This window comes from Natrix helvetica (assembly GCF_964273705.1).
Source record: "Natrix helvetica genome assembly, chromosome: 3".
NCBI classification, from domain to species: domain Eukaryota; kingdom Metazoa; phylum Chordata; class Lepidosauria; order Squamata; family Natricidae; genus Natrix; species Natrix helvetica.
Window position 1 is genome coordinate 176977145 of NC_138549.1, and position 24363 is coordinate 177001507.

The window sequence follows — 24363 nt, forward strand, 5'->3', positions numbered from 1 at the left end:
ACCATGACAGGGGCGTGATGACTAAATCCCCTATTCCCAGATCACTCGTCCACTGTTCAGATACAAAAATGAGGTCCAGTGTGTGGCCCCCTTCGTGAGTGGGGCCCTGCACTAATTGGGTCAGGTCCATGGCCGTCATGGAAGCCATGAACTCCCAAGCCACCTCGGAAGCCGCTCCCGTTGACGGCAAGTTGAAGTCCCCCATGACCAAAAGTCTGGGAGTCTCAACTGCCGTCGCTGAGATTAGCTCGAGGAGCTCGGGCAGGGCTGCTGATGCATAGCGAGGAGCCAAGTATACAATCAGCAAGCCCCACTGCCTCCCTGGGCCCCAGTTCACACCAAGGGACTCACACCCGGGTATCTGAGGGACAGTGAACTCCCTCGGCTCCAAACATTCCCGCATAACCACCGCCACCCCTCCACCCTTACCCAGGGCCCGAGGCTGATGGAATGCACGGAAACCCGGTGGGCACATTTCCACGAGGGGTAAACCACCCTCGTGGCCCAACCAGGTCTCCGTTATCCCTGCAAGGTCTAGCTCCCCCTCTGAGATCAACTCATTAATGAGGGGGGCCTTGTTGGTGACAGACCTTGCGTTGCAAAGCATCAGCCGCAGGCCCTGGCTCTGTAGGACCTGTCCACCTAGACTGCAGGGGTTGGTACAAGCGACCGGGCGTAACCAACAGCCGCGGTCTCCCAACCGACCTTGGGATCTTATCCTGTCCTCGCATCCCCTCCTCCCCGCGACCGTTGTAATAGGACAACCCTCTGCTTTAGTGACCTTTATATTCCCCCCCTCCACCGCATCCCCGTCCTTCCTGGACTCACCTGTCTGTCCGGCTCTGGCCCTCCTCCCGGTCTGATTAACCCTCCCCCCCACCCTGGGACCCCCTAAAAAAGATAAAAAACATTTTACTAAAAATCCCCTTATCTTCCGGTTCCTGCACCTCTCGAGGTCCACGAACCCGTCATCAAGGCGGGCCCTTGAAAGAGCCAAGGGCCATGCCTGCGAGAGAGGGGCCTCCCGCAGGCGGAGCAGGTCTGACCTCGAGTAGATTGTTAAAAACCCAGTGGGGTAAGGGTGCTGGTAATGAAAAGTTGGTAAACGGGGGTTAGAGTCTCAATAGGAAGTAGGAGGCTTCAATGTCCAGATTAGTACTTGGATAAGGGGGGGGGGCGGGAAATGATCGAATATCCTCAAGTGGTGAGAGATGGCAGAGATGACAGAAAGGTGGGAGACAGTCCAAGGTGGTTCCAGATGGGGGGGGGCGTTCTTGGCCCAGTTGTTCTTGGCCTAGGTAACTGTTCAGGCCTATCCATGGCCCTGAAACAGGGCCTCCAGTGGCCTCCGGTGTTCCAGGCCACCCCCAACCGTTGTTTTATACCTTCGCCCTCACTCCTGGTTTCCATCCAGAACGCCCAGGTGGGCACACTCCACCTTGGCCCCCCCACTCGGCGCTCCAAAGTTCTCCACGGATTAGGATAAAGTTCTCCAAAATTCTCCAAGATCGTAAACCATTCGGCGTCCTCTGCTGGCGCCGGCAAGGCCCGGGGGGGGGGGGGCATGGGAGCAGCCAGGATACGGCAGAATACCACAGAGGAGTCCCTGGCAGCGGCGCCACTCTTTCCACTCGTCCCGCTGCCGCAGCCGTCTCCAACTGCCTCTCCCAATTGCCTCCCAGCCTTATTCTCCTCCCCGGTGCCTCGTTCTTCTCCCCGGTGCCTTTTTTCGCCGCCAGCGCAATCCTCACGCCGCGCTGCGCTGCGCGCGCCGCCGCCATTACTTCCCAGCTGTTCCCCCGGCCGTTTACAGCCTTCCGTTCCTCCTTTTCCTCCAATCTCCCCCGACCACCCTGGCGGGCCAAAACGAGCCCAAAACAAGCCAGGGTGGTCGAGCTGTCCAACTCTCGGCCCTCCGATGACATGAGGGCCGGCAGCAATCCCTTACCCGGTTGGGAGCTCCATGGCGTTCTTAGGAGCTCAGGAGGCGACCGCCATCGCCGGAAGCTCCTCCTCCTATAAAATACACACACACAAAACTTAGACGTACAACACATTTACACAATGCAATACAAACAGGAGCTTCCTGTTCTTTCTACTAGCAGTTATCAATCGATAGCGCTCACTTTATATTATTTCCCATTCAATTGTATTTCATTTGAGTTTCACCATTCTTTTTTTTTTGCCTAGTAATTTTTATTGTTTTTCTCTTTTCAGCGTATGTTACAGTCGTTATGTCAACATTTTGTACATTGTCATATCGTCTTATCTATACATGTTTTTCTCTTTTCACCATATATTACAATCATTATGTTAACATTTGTACCTTGTTATATCATCTTATCTATACATGTTTATAATATTCCGCTTCTATATTTACATACTTTTATACACAGTTCTATACGTATTTATATATATATTGTTTTTGGCTTAATTACTTTTCTTGTTTTCTAACCATTCATACCAATTATTCCAGATTTCATAATATTCCGATTCCTCTTTATCTTTTAATTTTAGAGTTAATTTGTCCATCTCTGCGCAGTACAGTGTTTTTTTATCATTAATTCGTCCGGGGGAGTAGTAGTTTGTTTCCAGTATTGGGCGAAAGCAATTCTAGCTGTAGTTAGAAGATGTGTTAGTAAATATTTGATTTTTTTTGTGTGTGTATTTCCCTTTGATTATTCCCAGCAAGAAGGTTTCGGGTTTATATTTTATTTGTTCTCTCGTGATTTCTTGCAAATGTTTTTCCAATATTTTTTGTGATTCCGGGCAAGACCACCACATATGATAGAAGGTCCCTTGTTCTTTTTTACATTTCCAGGAGGTCGGTTTCAAATTTGGGTATATTTTAGCCAATCTTGTTGGTGATAGGTGCCAATGAGAAAACATTTTGTATATATTTTCTTTCAATGTTGCTGATTGTGTTAATTTATAGTTTGTTCCAAATTCTTTCCCAATCCGCTAGATCTATATTATAACCAAAATTTTTGGCCCATGCTATCATACAGCCTTTAACTTTTTCTTCTTCTAATGTTACTTCTAGCAAATATTTATGCATTTTCGTTATAAATTTGTTTTCCGGGCCAATTAAGATTTTATCTATTTGTTGCAATTCTGTATATATTCCATATTCTTTTACATCTTTTTTGTATCTTGATTGTAATTGCAGATATGGCCACCAATCTATATTTATATTATTCTCTTTTAGTTCTTGATTTGTTTTCAAATTCCCCTGGTTATCTAAAATTTCACTGTATCTAATCATTTTTGATAGATCTAGCGTATTGGGATGTATCATAGCTTCCATAGTGGAGAGCCATATCGGTATTTTCATGTAATGTTTTGCTTTAATTTTGTCCCAGACCTGAATCAATGCTTCTCTAATGTAATGTCTATGGAAATATTTTTGTTTCTTTTTACTTTCTTCCCATAAGAAAAATGCCATCCTGTTTGCAGGTCATGGCCTTCTAATGCTAATATTCTTCTGTTTTTTAAATTTATCCAGTCTTTGATCCAAATTAATGCTGCTGCTTTGTAGTAGAGTTCCCAGTCAGGTAGCCCCATACCACCTCTGCTTCTATCATCCTGTAATGCTTTCAATTTTATCCTAGCTTTCTTCCCTTGCCAGATAAATTTTAGTATAATTTTGTTCAGTTCAGTGAAAAAAATTTTCTCTAATTTTATGGGGATAGTTTGAAATAGATATAGCACTCTTGGTACTATATTCACCTTTCTGGTTGCTATTTTCCCTAATAAAGATAGTTGTAATTTCCCCCATAATTCTAGATCTTTTTTTATTTGTTGCACTAATTTTGTATAATTATTTTCTTTTATAGTTGAGCACTTTGCAGTTAGCCATATTCCAAGATATTTGACTTTCTTTACCACTTGGAGTCCTATTATTTTTTCTAATTCTTTATTTTGTTCTTCCTTCAAATTTTTGGTTATTATTTTAGTCTTTTCTCTATTAATTTTTAATCCTGCCACATTTCCATATTTTCCTAGTTCTAGCATTAAACTGTTTGCTGTTTCTAATGGATCTTCTATAATAAATACCAAATCGTCTGCAAAGGCTTGGATTTTGTATTCTTCATTTTTAATTTTGGTTCCTCTTATTTCTGGATTTTGTCTAATTCGTCTCAGAAGACTTTCTAGTGTCAGGATGAAAAGCAGAGGTGATAGTGGGCAGCCCTGTCTCACTCCTTTCGTTATCTCAAAAAACTCTGTGTTTTCCCCATTTAATAGTATGTTTGCCTTTTGAGTGGAGTATATTGTTTCTATTAATCTTTCAAATTTGTTTCCTAGGTTCATATTCTTAATTTGTTGTTTCATATATTGCCAATTTAGATTATCAAATGCCTTTTGTGCATCCAGGAAAACAAGTGCCACTTGTTTCTCTGGATGCACCTCATAATATTCCAAGATATTAGCTATTATTCTGGTATTATTTCTAATTTGTCTTGTTGGGAGAAACCCGTTTTGGTCTGGATGTATGTAATCGTTTAGTAGTCTTTTTAGTCTCTCCGCTATTATTGTTGCAAATATTTTATAATCGGCATTCAACAACGAGATTGGCCTGCAGTTTTGAATTTGGTTTTGATCTGTACCTTCTTTAGATATTAACGTGATGTGCACTTCCCTCCATGAGTGTGGTATTTTTGCTTTCATCAATGCCTCATTGTACATCTCCAGCATCAAGGGTTCTATTGATTCACTCAAATCATCCATTATTTTATACCATTCTGCTGGGAATCCATCTGGGCCTGGTGTTTTATTATTTTTCTGTTTCAGGATTGCTTGTTTTAGTTCTGTTTTTGTTATTTGTTTTGTCAACCTTTCTTTCATATCTTCCGGTATTGATGGGATTTCTTCTCCGTTTAAATATTCTTTTATTTGTTTATCATCTATTTGTTCCCCCTTATATAGTTTTTCGAAGTATTTATGTATAATCTTTTTCTTCCCTTCCGTTGTATGTTGTAATTCGCCAGTTTCCTCTTGGAGTTGATATATTAATCTTTTCTCTCTTTGTTTTCTCAATCTGTATGATAGCCACCTCCCTGGTTTGTTTGCTTGCTCAAAAAAGTTTAGTTTCGTTAATTTTAAATCTTTTACTATTTCTTCCTGGGCTAGTATATTTAATTTGTGTTTCGCTAGCATCCAATCCTTTCTAATTTTATCGTTTTGTGGCTTGTTTTGCAGTTGTATTTCTAAATTTTTAATTTCAATAATACAATAATACAATAATACAATAGTAGAGTTGGAAGGGACCTTGGAGGTCTTCTAGTCCAACCCCCTGCCTAGGCAGGAAACCCTATACCGTTTCAGACAAATAGCTATCCAACATCTTCTTAAAGACTTCCAGTGTTGGGGCATTCACAACTTCTGGAGGCAAGCTGTTCCACTGATTAATTGTTCTCACTGTCAGGAAGTTTCTCCTCAGTTCTAAGTTGCTTCTCTCCTTGATTAGTTTCCACCCATTGCTTCTTGTTCTACCCTCAGGTGCTTTGGAGAATAGTTTGACTCCCTCTTCTTTGTGGCAACCTCTGAGATATTGGAATAATGCTATCATGTCTCCCCTAGTCCTTCTTTCTCTTAAGCTAAACATACCCAGTTCCTGCAACCGTTCTTCATATGTTTTAGTCTCCAGTCCCCTAATCATCTTTGTTGCTCTTCTCTGCACTCTTTCTAGAGTCTCCACATCTTTTTTACATCGTGGCGACCAGAACTGAATGCAGTATTCCAAGTGTGGCCTTACCAAGGCATTATAAAGTGGTATTAACACTTCACGTGATCTTGATTCTATCCCTCTGTTGATGCAGCCTAGAACTGTGTTGGCTTTTTTGGCAGCTGCTGCACACGGCTGGCTCCTATTTAAATGGTTGTCCCCTCGGACTCCAAGATCCCTTTCACAGTTACTACTATTTCCTCCTCTAATCTCTTCTGTTGTGCCCATTTTTCTTTATTTCTTTTTGCTGAATACGCTATAATGATTCCTCATTTATAGGCTTTCATAGTATCCCATAAATTTTGTATTGATGTCTGTTCTTTTGTGTTTTCCTTAAAAAATAGTTCCAGCTCATTCTTACATTTTTGAATAAATTCTTTTTCTTTTAGTATTTGCAGATTTAACGTCCATCTTCATCTAGTTTTTTCCCCCTTTCCAGATTATTTTAATGGGGTTGTGGTCTGCCCAAGTATTTGGTAGTATTTCAATTTTATGTACTTCTGCCCCAATTTCCCCATTCATCTATGCCATGTTGATCCGTGACCAAGATTGGTGTGGATTGGAGTAAAAGGTAAATTGTTTTTTTTCTGGTTCCATTTTTCTCCAGATATCTATCAGATTTAACTCCTCCATCATCTCAAAACATGTTATTGGTATTTTTTTTTTATTTTTAGTTTTTTTGTCACTTACGTAGTCTTTTTTACTATCTACTATGGCATTATAATCTCCTATTATACAGATGTTCCTCCTTCCGATTTCTCTAATTTTTTCATGTAATTTTTTATTTAAAAAATGCTGGTCTTCATTTGGGGCATATATTACTACCAGCAGTATTGGGTTTTGATTTATCCATATCTCTATTATTAATATTCTTCCCTTTAGGTCTGCGTATATTAAGCTTGTCTTTATCCTATCTTTAACATATATTGCTAACCCTTTTCTTTTTTCTTCTGCCGATACTGTATACAGTTTTCCTAATTTTGGACATTCCAAGTATTTTGTATCTTGTTGTTTAATATGTGTTTCCTGTAGGCATATTATGTCTGCTTTTTGTTTTGTTAATTTTGTCCAGATATGTTTTCTTTTTATTGGCGAATTTAATCCATTAATATTTACTGATAGTAATCGGATTTCTTCTTCCATTCTCCTAATTCTCTACTTGTCTTTGTTTTTATTGACTCTAGTTTCTTTTTTGGCTTCTTGTTTTTGGTCTTACTTCCTCCTCTTTCTGTTGTTCTTCCTCTTCCCTGCTTTGTCCTCCCTGTTTTCTTTCCGTTACCTTTTGTTGTCTTTCCTCCTTACTTCTATATTCTATCTCCTCTTTACTGTTTTGTTTCTCTTCCGGATCTATTAGTTGCTCATATAGTTCATGTGCTTTCTCCAAATTGTCTATTTTGATCCTCTTCTCCTGCCATGTTACCAGCATCCCTTCTGGTATTAATCCTCTAAATAGTATTTCGTGCTTGATTAATTGTGTCACCAAGAATTGGTATTCTCTCCTTTGCTCCCTCACTCTTCGTGGAATTTGCTTTAGTATTTGTATCTCTTTCCCTTTGTACAACATTGCTTCGTCTCTTGTTATTTTATATACTATGTCTCTTACTTTTTTCCTTGCGAACCTGATGTGCACTTCTCTGGGTAGTCGATGTTTTCTAGCATAGTTAGTACTAACTCTATATATGTCGTCCAATTCGTTTAAAATCTCTTGTTTATCTCTATTTAGTGTCTCTGCTATTAGGACTGACATTATCGTTAAATCTTCATCTTTTGCCTCCGTCACATTCTGAAAGCGGAGGTAAAAAGCTGCACGGTCCATTTCCATATGAATAAGCGATTCCTCTAAGTTTTGGTTTGATATTTTCATTTGTTGTTCAACCTGGTTTATCTTCATCTCTGTTTGTTCTGTTCTTTTTTCTACTGCTTTTATTGATTGTTCATTTTTCTCCAAAGTTTGTTGTATAATTTCCATTTTATTATCTAATTTCTGTATGTCATTCTTGACTTCACTTTTCATTTCACACATCTCTGACTTCATTTCATTCATGTCTGTTTTCATTTCACCGTGATTTTTTGCTGCTGTTTCTTGAAGTTTTAACATGGTTTCTTGGATGATTTGCAGCATTGCCTGTACATTTTCAGTGTTCGGCCCTGGGTTTGGTTTTTCTGTTGCATTCATTTCTTCTGTTGACCCTTTGGGTGCTGGGGAGGCAGTCGGTACCTTTGCCGGATTTATCTCAGGATTAACGTTTGTCTTTTTTCCGGTCCTTAGTGCTGTTGATGTTATATTTGCCATTTCTTTTATGGTTTTATCTTGTTCTATAAGTATCTTATATATATTGTCCCAGATTAGCATTCAATATCTTTCCCCCCCCTTTCCCCCCCTGTATTAATATATCAACAGTAGTCTTAATCTTAGTACAATATAAAAGTCTTAAATAATATATATAGGTTATTCAATGGTGCCTAGAAATGGTAGCAAGGGGGGTTATATAGGTAGAAAGGAAGGACGGGGGGGAAAGAACTCAATACTTATTCATATCAACATCCACAATACTATATCTTAAATATTTAAATTGTTCACTATGTCCTTAGTGTTACTGAAATTACTAAGATTTAAGTTGATTAAACATTTGTAACATAGGTATATATAAATAGTGATTGCCACAGATTTTCAAACTTACTTATTTGTGAATATAACAGTAAATATAAATAGAAATATTTATATTAAATATTGATTTAAATACTTATTTATAAATATTATACAATTATATATAGATATGTATTATTAATATAGTTAGTTCATTCACCACTTTCCTCAGGGTTTCTTTAAGTTCTTTTAAGTTCCTTTCTTTCAGTTTTTATAAAATTGTCCAGGCTCTTCTAAGTTGTTTCTGTATCGTTGTTTCGTCAGCTTTCTCTTCCGTTTTGTTACTTTGTTACTCTTTTCTTCTTCCTAATTAATGGTCGTCTACCGCTGCTTTCCGGTATAACACAGTCCACCAAGGTCTCCCTCTGGCTCTCTTTCTTCTCTACCCGAGTCTACAAGACCCCGGTCAGTTCGTATTTTTTTCTCCTCGTTTCTTCGGGTTTGTTTTTACCTTTGAAGTTGTCGCTCTCACCTCTTCCAGTGGCCTTTCGGTTGTAGGGCTCTCTCACCCGGTCCCTGGAGACTCCCTGTTTGCCCGCTTTCCTCTGCGGTCTGCGATCCATCTTTTTCCAGCCTATACTCTCCGCTGTTTTCGCTTGTAAGCCGGTCTGTTGATTCTCACGGCGTTATAACAATGTAGCAACAAGTTGAAACAAGTTAAATCTTCCTTCCTTCTCCTATTAGGCGGTTTGCTGAGGCTTCGGGTCCGCCATAAAAGAAGAGCGGCAGACGCTTACACGCTGGGTTGAAAAGGGTATCCCCAGTCATAACGGGCGATTGCCCTCCGCCTCGTTAGTTCTGGGGTATCCCTGCTTCTCCATGTCTCCCTTCAGGATCAGTGTATCCCCGGGGGGATCCTCCAAAACTCGCAAATCGGGGTTTGAAGACAGAGCCCTGTTTTCTTCCCCGCACTTGCCTCGACGTCACCACCGGAAGTCCGAGTTTCACCATTCTTAACTTTCTTATTTTACTCATAACTATTATTTTTGAGTTTTCTTACATTCCTCCATTGATTCTTGTTTCTTACCTCCAACCACCTCTACCATTTATCCCATATCTGGTAGAATTCAGATTCTTCTTTTCCCTGAATTTCTTTAGTTAGTTTGTCCATTTCAGCACAGTCCATAACCTTTCTTATTATTTCATCTTCACTTGGAGTTAGTTTGTTTTTCCATTTCTGGGCAAAAGCAATCCTTGCCACCGTAGTTATATGTAGTATTAAATACTGGATTTCTTTTTTGTATTTCGCAGACATTATTCCTAATAAAAAAAATTCAGGTTTCCATTCTATTTTAACCCCGGGGAGGTCTTATTTTTGCAAAAACAGGGTAGTACAAAGATAATGTTTATCATCTGTCATTCCCTCCTCCCAATTTCCAATCGTGTACACACAAACCTTTATTGGCCTTTCATCCTTCCCCCTTTCTTCCTCCTTTCGTCCTTCCCCCTTCCCTTCTTCCCCCTTCCAGCTGTGAGGCGCCAAGCCGAAGTAGTGAGGAAGGGTCTGGACTTGAAGGGGGAGAGACCCAGATTTTATTCTCCTGATAGATATGGAATTTCCTTGGTGACTACTTGTAATGAGTATCTCTCCATCTCTACTGAAGACTCAATAAAGAGGAGTGAAGAAGGGGAACTAGACCAATTGAGGAGAGAGACAGGACATAAAAAGTAGAATAAGGTTGGAAGGGACTTTGAAGGTCTTCTAGTCCAAACCCTGGAATACCAATCTGGACAAATGGGTTGTCCAGGCTCTTCTTGAGACCTCAAGTGATGAAGTACCCACAACATCTGGAAGGAAGCTATTCCATTGATTAATTGTTCTCACTGATGGGAAATTCCTTCTTAATTCTAATTTGGTTCTGCCCTTCATGAGCTTCCATCTCTTACTTCTTGTCCTGCCCCCAGTTGCTCTGCAGGTTGACAACCACCCCTCTTCTCTGTGACAACCCGGGTTCTGGTCTCCATCTTAGCCAGAGAAGCTTCCTGAGAGATTTTGGCTGAGTTCTCCCTCTCATTCAAGAGGGAGTATTGAGGAGAGTGCTGGATTGAGGGAAAGGAGATTCAATTCTCTCATAGTTCTCTCCTCACCCATAGAGGTTCTAGTCCATTCTTAGCAATCAAAGTTCTAGAGAGAACTCAAGGTCAGTCACTCTCTCTCAGGCCAGGCTCCTACAGAAGGTCGTTGGGGGGGGGGAATAGGAGGAAGGAAAGCCATGTCTGTTACAATGAGCTTCTGGAGAACCTCAACAAACCAACAGATCTCTTGGCACCATTCTCCCTTGAAAAATTTCTCCCACTGGTGCAGAGAGGGATATTTTAATTGATGAAGCAGCTTGGTGTCCAAAAATAAGAATTAGAATAGAATAGAGCTAGAAGGGACCTTGGAGATCTTCTAATCCAGCCCCTTCCTCAAGCAGGAGACTCTACACCATTTCAGACAAGTGGCTGTCCATCTCTTCTTAAAAGCATCTTTTAAAGCACCCACGACTTCTGAAAGCAAGCTGTCTCACTGGTTGATTATTCTCATTGTTGGAAAGTTTCTCCCTAATTCCAGGTTGCTTCTCCCCTTGATATGTTTTCAACAATTGTTTATTATCTGAAGGCTTCCCAATTTTTCCCACCCAGTTGTAAGTTCAGGATCTTGCCCCCACACCCACAAGCCCATCCCATGGTCCAATCTCCCACTGCCATGCTGGCAGCTTCCACCCATCTAGTTCCAGTCAGGTGTACAGGTGCAGAGACAAAGGATGACCTTGGCTTTCTAGAAAGAATTTTGTTATGGCTACATCACATCTAACTCCATGCAACCTCCCCCCCCCTCCATTTCCCCACCATAGAAAATGCATAGTAGAAGAATAGAAAGTGTGTCAGGCCAAAGACCCAAAAGACAAGATGGCTGCAGGCCTGACACCTTTCCTATTTGTCTTCAACAGGCTGCTCTTTCGGACTATCAACGTGGATGTGGACATCACTGCAGACCTGGCCATCACCCAAGACAAACCTGGTGACCTGAAGTTGGTCCTTAAAAATTGCAAAAAGCTTGTGGCTGGTTTTGCTGTCAGGCTGCCTGCAGGGTACGCTGGCAAAAAGGAGGAGAGAGAGGGGGGGTCTAAGGATCCATCCAGGGGGCCCAGAAGCTGCCTCCACACCATATTCTTCCCAGGCCATCTTGAGACCTTGAGCGGTGTTATTTAGACAAAGTTTGGGGAATTTTAGCAGCTTAGTTGGGTGAGCTCAGATCATTCAGGGTTAGAGGGGCTGAGGGAAGAGATACGGTAGCACTGTAGATGGAGAGGAGGGGGGAGAGGGAGACAGATAGATGGATGAACAGACAGACACATGGAAATGATAGATTGAGGGGAGAGAGAGACACGGTAGGTCAGTGATGGCGAACCTATGGCACGCGTGCCACAGGTAGCACGCGTAGCCAATTGTCAGGGCACGCGAGGCGCTGCCCTGTCAGGTGGCCAGCATGCCTGCGCGCGTTGGCCAGCTGAGTTCACTGTTTTTAAAAGCCATTTTTCGCCCTCCCTAGGCTTTATATGGCGAAAAGAGCCTCCCCCCCCCCCCCCCGGAGGCCCTCCGGAGGCTTCAGGGACCGTCCGGAGGCTTTCCTGAAGCCTTCCGGTTTGCTCGGAGGGTCGTTTTAAGCGTTCCGAAGGCTTCAGGGAAGCCTCCAGACGGTCCTTGAAGCCTCCGGAGGGCCTCCGGGGGGCGGGGGAGGCTCTTTTCACCCTCCCCAGGCTCCTATAAAGCCCCTGGAGCCTGGGGAGGGCGGAAAATGGCTTTTAAAACAGTGAACTTAGCACGCCTCGCGTGCCCTGACAAATGCTACGCGTGCCACCTGTGGCACGTGTGCCATAGGTTCGCCATCACTGATATAGGTGATAGATGATAATGATGATAGATGATGATGATAGATGGTAGATGGTAGATGATAAAAGATAGATAGATGGAGAGAGAGAGAGAGATAGGTGATAGATAGATGGTAGATGATAGATGACAGATGACCGATGACTAGAGATAGATAGATAGATAGATAGATAGATAGATAGATAGATAGATAGATAGATATAGATGATAGATAGATAGATAGATAGATGGATGGATGGATGGATGGATGGATGGATGGATAGATAGAGATAGATAGATAGAAAATAGATAGAAGATAGATAGAAGATAGATAGATAGATAAATAGATAGAAGATAGGTAGGTAGGTAGGTAGGTAGGTAGGTAGGTAGGTAGGTAGGTAGGTAGATAGATAGATAGATAGATAGATAGATAGATATAGATAGAAGATAGATAGAAGATAGATAGATAGATAGATAGATAGATAGATAGATAAATAGATAGATAAATAGATAGATAGTAGATAGATAGATAGATAGATAGATAGATAGATAGATAGATAGAAGATAGGAAGATAGATAGATAGATAGATAGATAGATAGATAGATAGAAGATAGATAGAAGATAGATAGATAGATAGATAGATAGATAGATAGATAGAAGATAGATAGAAGATAGATAGAAGATAGATAGATAGATAGATAGATAGATAGATAGATAGATAGAAGTTAGATAGAAGATAGATAGATGTAGAAGATAGATAGATAGATATATAGATAGATAGATAGAAGATAGGAAGATAGGAAGATAGATAGATAGATAGATAGATAGATAGATAGATAGATAGATAGATAGATAGAAAGATAGATAGATAGATAGATAGATAGATAGATAGATAGATAGAAGACAGACAGACAGACAGACATAAATAGACTGCATAGACAGACAGACAGGGCAAAAGTAAATAGTAAATGCTCTAAAGGAAAGACTTTAGGGGACTTGTGAGGTCAGGTGATCTCACAAGAGGTGCAGCTTTCTTTCTTTCTCTCCCCCTCCCCACTTGAACATTTGAGCCTGGTTTCTGGGGCTGCAGCCTTGGAAGATGGGGGCTGATCCCCTCTCCTCCCCAGGGGAGCTGAAACGCCACTCAGCTCCTCACTCCGATCCTCCGCTTTCCTTTTCTCCGCAGCCTGATTTCCTTGCTGGTCAGCAACGTGGTCAACTCGGCCATTCAGAACACCCTGCCTGCGACGGTGAGTGACCAGGTACCCGCTGGGGGTGGGGGGGGGGTGGGGGGGGGGTGGATGGGGGGTGGGGGGTGGGGGGGTGGGGGGTGGGGGCCGGAAGAATAGTTTACAACCCGCCTGCAGGCGTCTTCCGTCTCACCTTCTCCTCCAACCTAGAGATCTGGAAGAATTACAGAGCAGAGAATCCTAGGGGCTGGGAGGGTACTTTGAAGGTCATCTAGTCCGACCCCCTGCTTGAACAGAAAGGGCGATACCAGTGGCTCTCAACCTGTGGCCCATTTATTTTGCGAAGAGAGAGCATTGTTACGCAAATTTTTCCCCGTTTTTACAACCTTTCTTACCACCATTGTTAACTGAATCCCTGCCGTTGTTAAACTACTACCATGGTCATTAAGTGAATCTGGCTTCCCCCACTGACTTTGCTGGTCAGAAAGTCACAAAGGGGATTGTGTGACTCCAGGACACTGCAACCGTCATAAATACAAGTCAGTTGCCAAGTGTCGAAAATGGTCACAAGTCACATTTTTCAGTGCTGTTGGAACTTCAAACGGTCACTAAATGAACTGTTGTAAGTTGAGGACCCTCTGTACATGCCAATTGCCAAACACACAATTTTTGAGCACGTGAGCACGAGGACGATGTTGTAAGTGAGGAAAACTGTCATAAGTCATTTTTTCACAGCTGCTGTGACTTCGAGTGGTCACTAAACGAACTGTTGTAAGTCGAGGACTACTTGTAATAGAGTCGGAAGGGACCTTGGGGTCTTCTAGCGCCACAGTCCACAAAAAGTATGGTCCAAGAACTATTAGGGAGGAGCTGCCTTCACCCTCTTTCCCCAGCCCAATCTAAACTGGGTCGCTTCCTCCTCCTCTGGAATGCAGCCCCTCCCTCCCGGGAATCATGGCTACATTCCACACCACGTCATCAGATCTCCCAACTTTAAAAGAGTAACAGAATAACAGAATTGGAAGGGACTTTGGGGAGTCTTCCAGAGAAATACTGTGGACAAAAATTATTTAGACTTTAGCAAGGCATTCAACAAGATAGACAGTGTGGCAGCCAAAAAAGCCAATGCAATCCTAAATTACAATAACAGAGGGATGCAATGAAGATCAAGTGAGGTACTAATACCACTCTATAAAGCCTTAGTAAGGCCACACCTAGAATCCTGCATCCAGTTTTGGTCACCACACTGTAAAAAAGATGTGGAGACTCTAGAAAGAGTGCAGAGAAGAGCAACCAGGAGGATGAGGGGACTGGAGATGATGGACGGTTGCAGGAACTGGGCCTGGCTAGTCTAGGGAAGAGAAGGACCATGGGAGACAGGAGAGCATCTTCCAATATTTGAGGGGGTGCCACAGAGAGCAAGGGGTCAAGCGATTTTCCAAAGCCCCTGAAGGCCAGACAAGGAACAACAGATGGAAACTGACCAAGGAGAGATTCAACCTGGATATAGGGAGAAACCTCTCCTCAGTGAGAACGATCAACCAGTGAGACAACTTGCCTTCAGATGTTGTTTCCTCACTGGAGGTTTTGAAGAAGAGATTGGACAAACATTAGTCTATGGTATAAGGTCTCCTGCTTGAGCAGGAGTTGAACTAGAAGACCTCTAAGGTCCCTTCCAGCTCTATTCTGATTTTGGGCATATTTGCATAGCTTATTAATTTTTAGTGAATGTAAACTACTGGGAATCAACCCATGGAACAGAAGTTGCTTTCAGAAGTTGTGGGAGCTTCATGCTTGGAGGCTTTCAAGAAGAGACTGGGCTGCCTTCTGTCAGAAATGCTGTAGGGTCTCCTTCTTGGGCCGGGTGGGAGGGTGGACTAGATCAGTGGTTCTTAACCTTTTTGAAAGAATCGCCCCCTTGAGCCATTGAGGAAGTTATCATCGCCCCCCTCCCCCAACATAACCTCTCAATCACAACACGGGGAAATAATTCTTCAATTTATGCAAAGACATTTTTTGTTTCCTTTAAAATTGTCATCAGGACATATCGATGCAAATAATTTATTTCAAGTCTTTTTCCCCTATCTCAACTGTGTGAAAAATTCTGATGCCACCCATCACTTTACTCCCAAACTTTGTGATACACGTATTTCATTATTATCTTATTTATTCAAGACACTTAAATGCAATGACCACTGAAAACAACATTCAATTGCAAGAAAATGAAATGCCTGAAAAAACCAGTAACATTTAATGCTTTAATTACAAGTGAATTTTATGACGCACAAATAAATATAAAACCCCAATGCAGGAACTTAGAATTTCAAGACGAAAACTTTGAAACTAAATTAAGATTCGAGGAAAATATATATTCATGCACACTGTAAAAAGGGTTAAAAAGACACAAAGAAATTTTTTACAGAAGGAAAGCAACAAAAATCAGAGCAACAAATTTAATGCCTTAAACTGAAGAAATATATATATATATCTACACAAAAAGTTTACACGAAGAGCACAACAACAAAAATTGAAACCATAAAGCCAAGAAAATATAATATTGAACTGGAGTGCATGCTAAAGAAGTACAATACAGTTTTACAGAGCACAACAAGAATTCGAAAACGAAGCCAAAAACTCAAACTGGAACGTAAAATCCAATGCAAGCAAATACTATAAGAGCTGAGACAATTATTAACGAAGAAAATGTATGTACACAAAAAGCAAAAAAGGAACATCAATGGCTGCCTTGTGCTTGGTGAGCTGATGCCAATTTCTTGATGTCTGGAACCATTTTTGTTAATCTCATTCTTAAATTGCCGCTCTCAGTGATCTTCAACATGTTCCTTGACTTAGAAAGGATCTGTTGGATGGCGCTGAAGCTCTTCTCCACTAAGTAAGTGGAAGGAAAGGCTAAAAGAAGCAACTTAACTTCCTCCCACAATATTGGGGAAGTGTTCCTCATTTTCACCCAAAAGGTTTCGCAGCCGTAACTCTGAAAAAGATTGGGCTTCACAGTCGTATTTCAGATCTGTCAGTGGCTCTTGCAGTTTGGGATGAAGTTGTGCAAAGTCTGCTGTGAAAGGATTTAGCACCCAAGTGGGCACTTCCAGATTTCTCAGATCATAGAATCTGGTTTCCACGTCTTCTTTTAGTTGCTTCAAAAGGCAGCAAAAAACGTCCACATCTTCTGCTTGGAGTTGATGTTCATTACCAAGGCTTGGGAACTGATGCAGCTCCTGGCGACTCATATTGCTTGCAAGGAGGTCCAATTTGGAAATAAATGAGCAGATGACTCCTTTGACCTTAAGAAAATTGATTTTATCTCCTTCCAGCTTTATGTTCACTTCATTCAGCTTGTCAAAAACATCAGCGAGATAAGCTGCATCCAGACGTCGAAGTTTAAGAGAATTGCTTAGACTTGGATCAATGGATTCAAGAAATTGGACAAGTGTGTCAAAACGTTCATGGAATCACCGCAAACACTTTCCTTTTGAAAGCCACCTTACTTCGGTGTGCAAAAGGAGATGGTCAAATTCCTCGTCATTTTCTTCACAAAGCTTGTGAAAAAGTCGGTTGTTCAAGGCATTCGACTTAATTTTATTCACAGCGTTAATGACGTAACGTATAGAGTCGTGCAAACCGCCACTCAAATTTTTTGAGACAAGGTGCTGTCTATGAACGACGCAATGGACAGTCATAACTCCAGGTACAACCGATTTTAGATGAGCTTGAAATCCGCGATATCGTCCAACCGTCGATGCAGCTCCATCGGTTGCACATGCCACGGCGTTTGTCAAAGGGATGTTTTTCTCATTAAAAAACTTTTCAACCTTTTTAAATATCGAAGAAACTTTTGGGTTGGTGGCTAAATTTCGAGCAAATAACAGTTCTTCCCCGAACTCTTCATTCCCGTTGATGAAACGGACATAAGCCAATAACACGGCTTCATTTTCACGACTCGTTGGCTCATCAATCTGCATCACGAATTCTGTACTTTTCAAGGTGTCAATAAGCCTTTCTTCCACATCAGCAGCCCTTTCATCAATTCTTTTTGACACGGCGTCATTGCTCAAAGGAATCGATTGTGTGAAAGGGCTTGCGCTGGGCCCCAACATGGTGGCAACAATCTGTTTCACTGCTGGTAAAATCAGCCTTTCTCCGATAGTGTGAGGTTTGCCACATTTTGCTCTCAACAAAGATACTTCATAGGAACAAATGGGCCCCTTGTCGGCGTTGAGTGACGATTTTCCAAATAACCTCTCAACAGTGCTGCGACCCTCAAACTTGGCCTTTAAGGATTGGAAAAACGATAGCAGTTTGTCGGCTTTATCCAAATTGTTAGATTGAGTATTGAGAAGGCAGAGACAGGCTTATAGTAACGACAGCTCTTTATTAAACAGTAGAACAGTATGTACAATCCAGCAACTGCTCGGTCTGACAGCAGCCCTTTTACAGGGAGCTGTCAGACCTCTCAACCAAAAGGATTGAACCTCTGTTCCCGCCTGAACAGAGGACCTTGGTGGAAACCGTGGTAGACAGAGTGAATATCTAACACCCCTCCCCTTTTAGTTGGGATGTTTCTATTGGTCACGTAATCACGCAGGTAGGCGGGTTTTTGTTTAGTCCTACCAGACCTGCGCAGTTCATTTGGAACCGGTTCTTTGGGCAGGTCAGACGGATCTGTCTGCTCTCCAGCTCCGCTCGGTGGAACCTCCTGGAACTTTTCCCAGGCCGCGGCTGGAGCTTCTGGGATTTGTTCATTTGGAGCTTGCTGTGGGCCTGCAACAAATTCAGATAAGTCCCTTGGTATCCTTGGGTTTGAGCTGGCTGTAGAAGGAGTGAGTGTTTGCTCCTTTTGGGTAGGGCTTTGGCTGGTTTGTTCAGGAGTTGCATCTGGTGTTCTAAGTGTGGAGTTGGAGAGGCGGCCACAGAGTCGGTCAATATGCCTCCTCCAGTTTCTACCATCCTTGAGCTCTAAGAGATAAGAGCGAGGCCCGGTGATGCCTATCACTGTGGCAGGGATCCACAGAGTTCCCCCGGTGTAGTTGTGGGCGTAAACTGAATCCCCTATGCTAAAGTTCCAAATTTTGCTTGTGGAGTCAGGGGGCGATGCAGCAAAATAGTTTGGGTGTAGCTGGTCTAAGTGGGACCTTAGCCGGCGACCCATGAGAAGCTCGGAGGGGCTCCTCCCTGTAGTGGCACTTGGCGTGTTGTGTTGAATTAGCAGATAATGGTCAACCCGTGTTTGCCAATCTCCCAGGCCCATCCTACAGAGGCCTCTTTTGCAGATCTCACCATTCTCTCCACCTGACCATTGGAGGCCGGATGGAATGGCACTACCAGGGCATGTCTGATTCCCTGAGCTGCTAAGAAGGTCTCAAATTGCATGGCTGTGAATTGGGGCCCGTTGTCAGAGACCAGGACATTGGGCAGGCGGTGCGTGGAGAAAAGTCTCTGTAGCACCTTGATGACCGCTTCTGCCGTAGTGGAGGTCATCAGGACTACCTCTAACCACTTCGAGTAAGCGTCCACAACTACGAGGAAAGTTTTAAAAGTTGCGCCTCGTTTGCAGCGATACCAAGATGCCGTCGAATTAGGGGACGACTCCTGGTATCCCCTGCAAAAGATGTTCCATGACGCTTTGGAACAGTCCAGGGGCGATACTAACTCCAAATTGCATGCGGTGGCATTTGAATGCACCCCTGTGCATCACAATGATTTGAGCCTCCGCTGTAGCGCCATCTACAGGCAACTGTTGGTATGCCTGCGCCATGTCTAATTTAGCAAAGATTTTTCCTGGGCCTAGCGAATGTAGTAGGTGCTGTACAATGGGTACAGGGTATGCGCTTTGTTGTTAATTGTACATTTATAGTCCGTGCAGATGCGGACTGACCCATCAGGCTTGACCGGGGTCACAATAGGGGTCTCCCAGCGAGCATGGTCGACTGGTTCTAGGATTCCCTGGCTCACGAGCTTGTCAATTTCCCTGTCAGAGCGAAAGGTACTCTCCTGGGTTTCAGCCTAATAGGCGCTATGTTGGGGTCCAAGTTAAAGGAGATTGGCGTCCCCACATACTTACCGAGACTGGGACTGAAGACGTCCTTGAACTCCTTAAAGATGGCCTCAGCGCCATCTTCCTTCACGGAGTTGATTCCGGTCACTTCCAACCCCAGGGCTTGGAACCAATCAAGCCCCAGGAGGCTCTGCAGGTTGTCACGGGCCACTGTCATGGGAAGCTTTGCGCAGAATTCTTTGAACCTCACACAGAAGGTGCCCTGGTCGACGATGGGGACTTGGTTCCCCTGATAGTCTCTCAGGCTGCTGTCAGGGGTGCAAAGGTGCTGCTTTTTCAAGCTCAGAATGGCTTGCTTCAGGGTCAACCAAGACATGATCGTTCATGACGATCGAGTGTCTATTTCAAGCTCACAGCGAGTGTCCTCTATGAGGACAGTGATCTTCAGTTTTTTTGGCCGCCTAGTGCGGACTTGTCCTATCGCAGTGTGATAGGTAACCTTTGTTTCTCTCTCTGGGCCCCTTTGCGATTTATGTCAGGCCCCTGGGGTGGGCCTCTGTTGGCAGTTAGGCATATCTTTGGGCTGCCATGTGGTGGCAGGGAATTCACTCTGGCACACTTTGGCAATGTTCCCCTTTCGTTCGCAAAGCCGACAGGTTGCGTCTCGGAATCGACAAGTAGACCGGGCATGGTCTCCCCCACAGCTTGCGCAAAACGGCAAAACGTACGTTGGAAGGAGATGGAATGAATCCCAATTTTAGGTATTCCGTCGAATATTGGCGATGCTTCCTCTTCTCAGCCATGTTGAGAGGTCTTCGAAATGAAAGGCACTGACTGCAAATTAAATTTTTGACTGCACTGGCACACTATAAAACACACGAGGACGTCAATAAGCCTAGTTTCAACAATTACATTGACATTGCAGCTGACACCACAGGGGACAGCCACTCAGCATGCGATGTTTCGAAAGAAGTGCTCGCCCCTCCATCACTATGGTGCGCCACTGTATGGGTAGAGTGATAAGAGGCTGCTGCGCAACGTGTATGAAGATGAGCGATGTGTATTCACATATGTACCGGGTTCTGTACTGAAGCTAGCTGGAGGAACATTTTAAAACACAGTTCAATCCACTAATAGTGAGCGATCTGATGTTTTTGTACGACAGATATACAGCGGTTCACTGTATGAAAAAAGTCTCAAAAGTGTCCCCAAAACTTCTCGCTCCATCACCCCCCCCTTCCGTTCCTTCGTCCCCACGTCTCCCCTTTTTGTTCCATCACCCCCTTGAAAAATGAAATCACCCCCTGGGGGGTGATATCGCCCAGGTTAAGAACCACTGGTCTAGATGACCTCCAAGGTACCTTCTAACTGTTAATCTAATCTAATCTAATCTAGTCCAACCCTCTGCCCAAGCAGAAAACCCTAGATCATTCTGGACAAATGCCTGCATTACAACATCACTACAACAGGCACCACGACACTGGACTGATTTAAATTAGCCTCTTGCTACAAGTTTCCAATTTTTTAAAAAAATGTTATTACTTAATCCTGGAAACAAGGACCTATTTTGAAGGGGGAAAGAAAGAGATGTGCAAACACAAAGAGGGGACATTTGAAACGGTACATTTGCAGAAAGTAAATAGATTGGTTCAAGTTGTTTCCGAAGTTTTCATCCAGAAGGCTTCACTTCAGATCGTGTCCTCAGCCCAAACCCATCAGAGCATACAGTATCGCGATGTCCTATTTTTAAATCTTAACTCTGAACACGTGATATTTGGCTATTTGCCAGTCAAGCCCTGGTAGGTTTTGGGTGATTAATGAGACGAGGTGAAGGGGCCTTGATGTTTGATCAGAAGGAGATACAGAGTAACAGAGTTGGAAGGGGCCTTGTAGGTCATCTACTCCACCCCCCCACCCAAGCAGAAGACCCTACACTATTTGTGACAGGTGGCCATCTAGTCTCTCCTTTTTTTAAAAAAAATATTTTGTTCCCTTTCAAATTCATTCATGTCTATTCTTATAATTGCTATTTAACATTTGTCTATTTATCATAGTCTCTATACTCATTTTTACACACACACACATATATATATAGTACAGTTTGGGTTGCTTTCTTTCCACCTTGTGTCTCCATCTTATTTGCAACAATCTTACTCCTTCCATCTTCTCAACCTCCCCTCTCTACCTTCTTCCTTACTCCTCTCCTTCCTTCCTTCTTTCTTCTTCCTCTCTCTTTCCCCTCTCTTCCTCCCTTCTCCTCTTTCTTACCCTCTCTCCAACTCTTAGTCCAGTCTCTTCTTGAAAGCTTCCAGTGATGAAGCTCCCACAACTTCTGAAGGCAACTTCTGTTCCATTGGTTGGAGGGGAGCTTGTAGGTCATCTAGTCCAACCCCCCCCCACCCCACCCAAGCAGGAGACCCTGCACCATTTCTGACAGAAGGTAGTCCAGTCTCTTCTTGAAAACTTCCAGGGATGAAGCTCTGATAACTTCTGAAGGCAACTTCTCTTCCATCGGTTGATTGTTCTCACTGCCAGAAAATTCCTCCTTATTTCCAGTGGCTTCTTTCCTTGTTCAGTTTCCATTATTACTTGTCTGGCCTTCAGGTGCTTTGGGAAATAGCTTGACCCCCTTCCTCTCTGGGGCAGCCCCTCAACTATTGGAAACCTGCTATCATGCCTCCCCTGGTGCTTCTCTTCACTAGGCTAGTCATGCCCTGTTCCTGCAACCATTCTTCATATGTTTTAGCCTCCAGTCTCCTCCTCATCCAGGTTGCTCTTCTCTGCACTCTTTCCAGAGTCTCAACATCTTTTTTAAAGATGCAGAAGGAGAGAAGCAACCTAGAACTAAGGAGAAACTTCATAACAGTGAGGACAATTAATCAGGGGAACTGCTTGCCACCAGACGTTGTGGGTGCTTCATCATTGGAGGTTTCTAAGAAGAGACTGGATAGTCGCTTGCCTGGGATGGTATAGGATCCCCTGTTTGAGCAAGGGGTTGGACTAGAAGACCTCTGAGGTCCCTTCCAGCTCTTGTTGTTCTGTTGCTCTTCTAAAGTTGGTAGATCGGATGATGCGGTGGAATGTAGTCTGCATTGAGCCAGCACAATTTAGATTGTGTGTGAGAAAGAGGGTGAAAGCAGCTCCTCCCTAATAGCTCCCAGAGTGTCCTTTTGATGCTCCCAGCAGTCTACTTTAGTTTGGCAAGAACAGTAAAGGAAGCTTCAAAGGGTCTTTGGTGGAAATGAGGCAGAACTTGGCAAAGGGATTATCTTCAAAGGGCCAGGAGTTCTTCCACCCCTTTGGGAGACGTTCTACTTCAAGGCTCCTACGTCTTCACCTCCCAGGTGAACATCTCCTCCCAAGCAGAAGAATCAGCTGTTTGGAGAAGACAGTCTCCAAAATCCCTGTGCTCAAGCAGGCCTCTAGAACTTCACAGGTCAGAGGTCTTCAGACTTGGCAACTTGTGGACTTCAACTCCCAGAATTCTCCAGCCAGTTGACCTGTGAAGTTCTAGAGACCTGCTTGAGCCAGCTGGAGAATCCTGGGATTTGAAGTCCACAAGTCTGAAAGTTGCCAAGTTTGAAGACCTCTGTCATATGTTAATCTTGGCACCTTAAAGGATCTTTGGAAATCTATTGGAAGCCAATGAAGTGTCCACAGTGAAGATGTTATGCCGGGTCACACCCGTCAATGTGTAGACACCAACTGAAGTTTCCAGATCATCTCCAAGGACAGACCCAAGAAGACCCAGGAGCTGGGAATTTTTCCAGAAGGTTCTCCTTCGATTCCTTCAGCTCTTAGATGAAGGTCTTCTGGTCCCATTGTGGCCTTTTCTTTATCTCTCTCTCTCTCTCAGCTTCTATATTTCTGCTCTCTTCTAGTTGTGTCCCATATTTCAAGTCTGGATTGACGCCATCAACATGCAACTCCAGATTCTCAACAGTAAGTTCTCTTTGCCTGCCTAGGCGTACCTCAGGGTCCTTGGGCGAACTTGACACTGAGGGGTCCTGGCTGCTCTCTTCAGCTTGGTAGATTTCTTGCAGACGTTTCATGACCCAACTAGGGAGCATCATCAGCACTAGAAGGAAGGAGGGTTTAAATGGAGGCGAAGGAGGAATGAAGGGGGAGGAAGAATAAGGGGAAGGGGATGAATTGTGGGGTCCTTGGTGCTCTCTGAGCTTTCTTGCAGACGTTTCATGACCCAACTAGGGAACATCATCAGTATTGAAAGGGAGTGGGGTATGTGAGGAGGAGGAGGAAAAAGGGGGAGGAGAAGGAAGAGGAGGAGGACTGTAGGATGCTTGGCACTCTCTGAGCTTGAATGTTCTTCTTGCAGACGTTTCATTACCATACTAGGAAACAATATCAATGTTAGAAGGAAGTGTGGTTTGCAGAGAAGAGGGGAAGGAAGGAAGGATGGAAGGAAGGAAAGAAGCAAGGAAGGAGAGAGGGAGGGAAAGGAGGAGGAGGAGGGGCACTGTGGGGTCCTTGGTGCTCCCTGAGCTGGGTGCTTTTCTTGCAGATATTTCATGGCCCAACTAGGTAACATCATCAGTGCTAGAAGGGAGTGAGGTTTGCAGAGAGGAGGAGGAGGAGGAGGAGGACTATGGAGTCTTTAGTAGTCTCTGAGCTGGGTTGTTTTCTTGCAGACGTTTCATGGCCTAACTAGGTAACATCATCAGTGCTAGAAGGGAGTGGAGTTTAGTGGGGGTGGGGGGAGAGAACTGTAGGGTCCTTGGTGCTCTCTGAGCTTGGGGTTCTTCTTGCAAACCTTTCATTACCAAACCAGGGAACATGATTAGCCCTGGAAGGGAGTGGGGTATGCAGAGAGGAGGAGGAGAGGGGATGAGAACTATGGGGTCCTTGACCCATCTGCCCCCCTCCCACCCCAGTTGGAAAGAGAAAGCAGAAATAACACAACGACACAACAGCAAC

At 43.6% G+C, this 24363-nt stretch overlaps 1 protein-coding gene across 1 annotated transcript in view; it reads left to right on the forward strand.

Annotated features, from left to right (window-relative positions):
* The window catches only part of LOC309390161 (uncharacterized protein), a 39714-nt gene that overhangs the window by 12752 nt on the left and 2599 nt on the right, over positions 1 to 24363 (forward strand). Inside the window, exons 5-7 of the mRNA XM_081949248.1 lie at positions 11306 to 11446; positions 13412 to 13475; positions 23310 to 23370. Coding sequence (XP_081805374.1) covers positions 11306 to 11446; positions 13412 to 13475; positions 23310 to 23370 — 266 coding nt within the window. The remainder of the gene's footprint in view (positions 1 to 11305; positions 11447 to 13411; positions 13476 to 23309; positions 23371 to 24363) is intronic.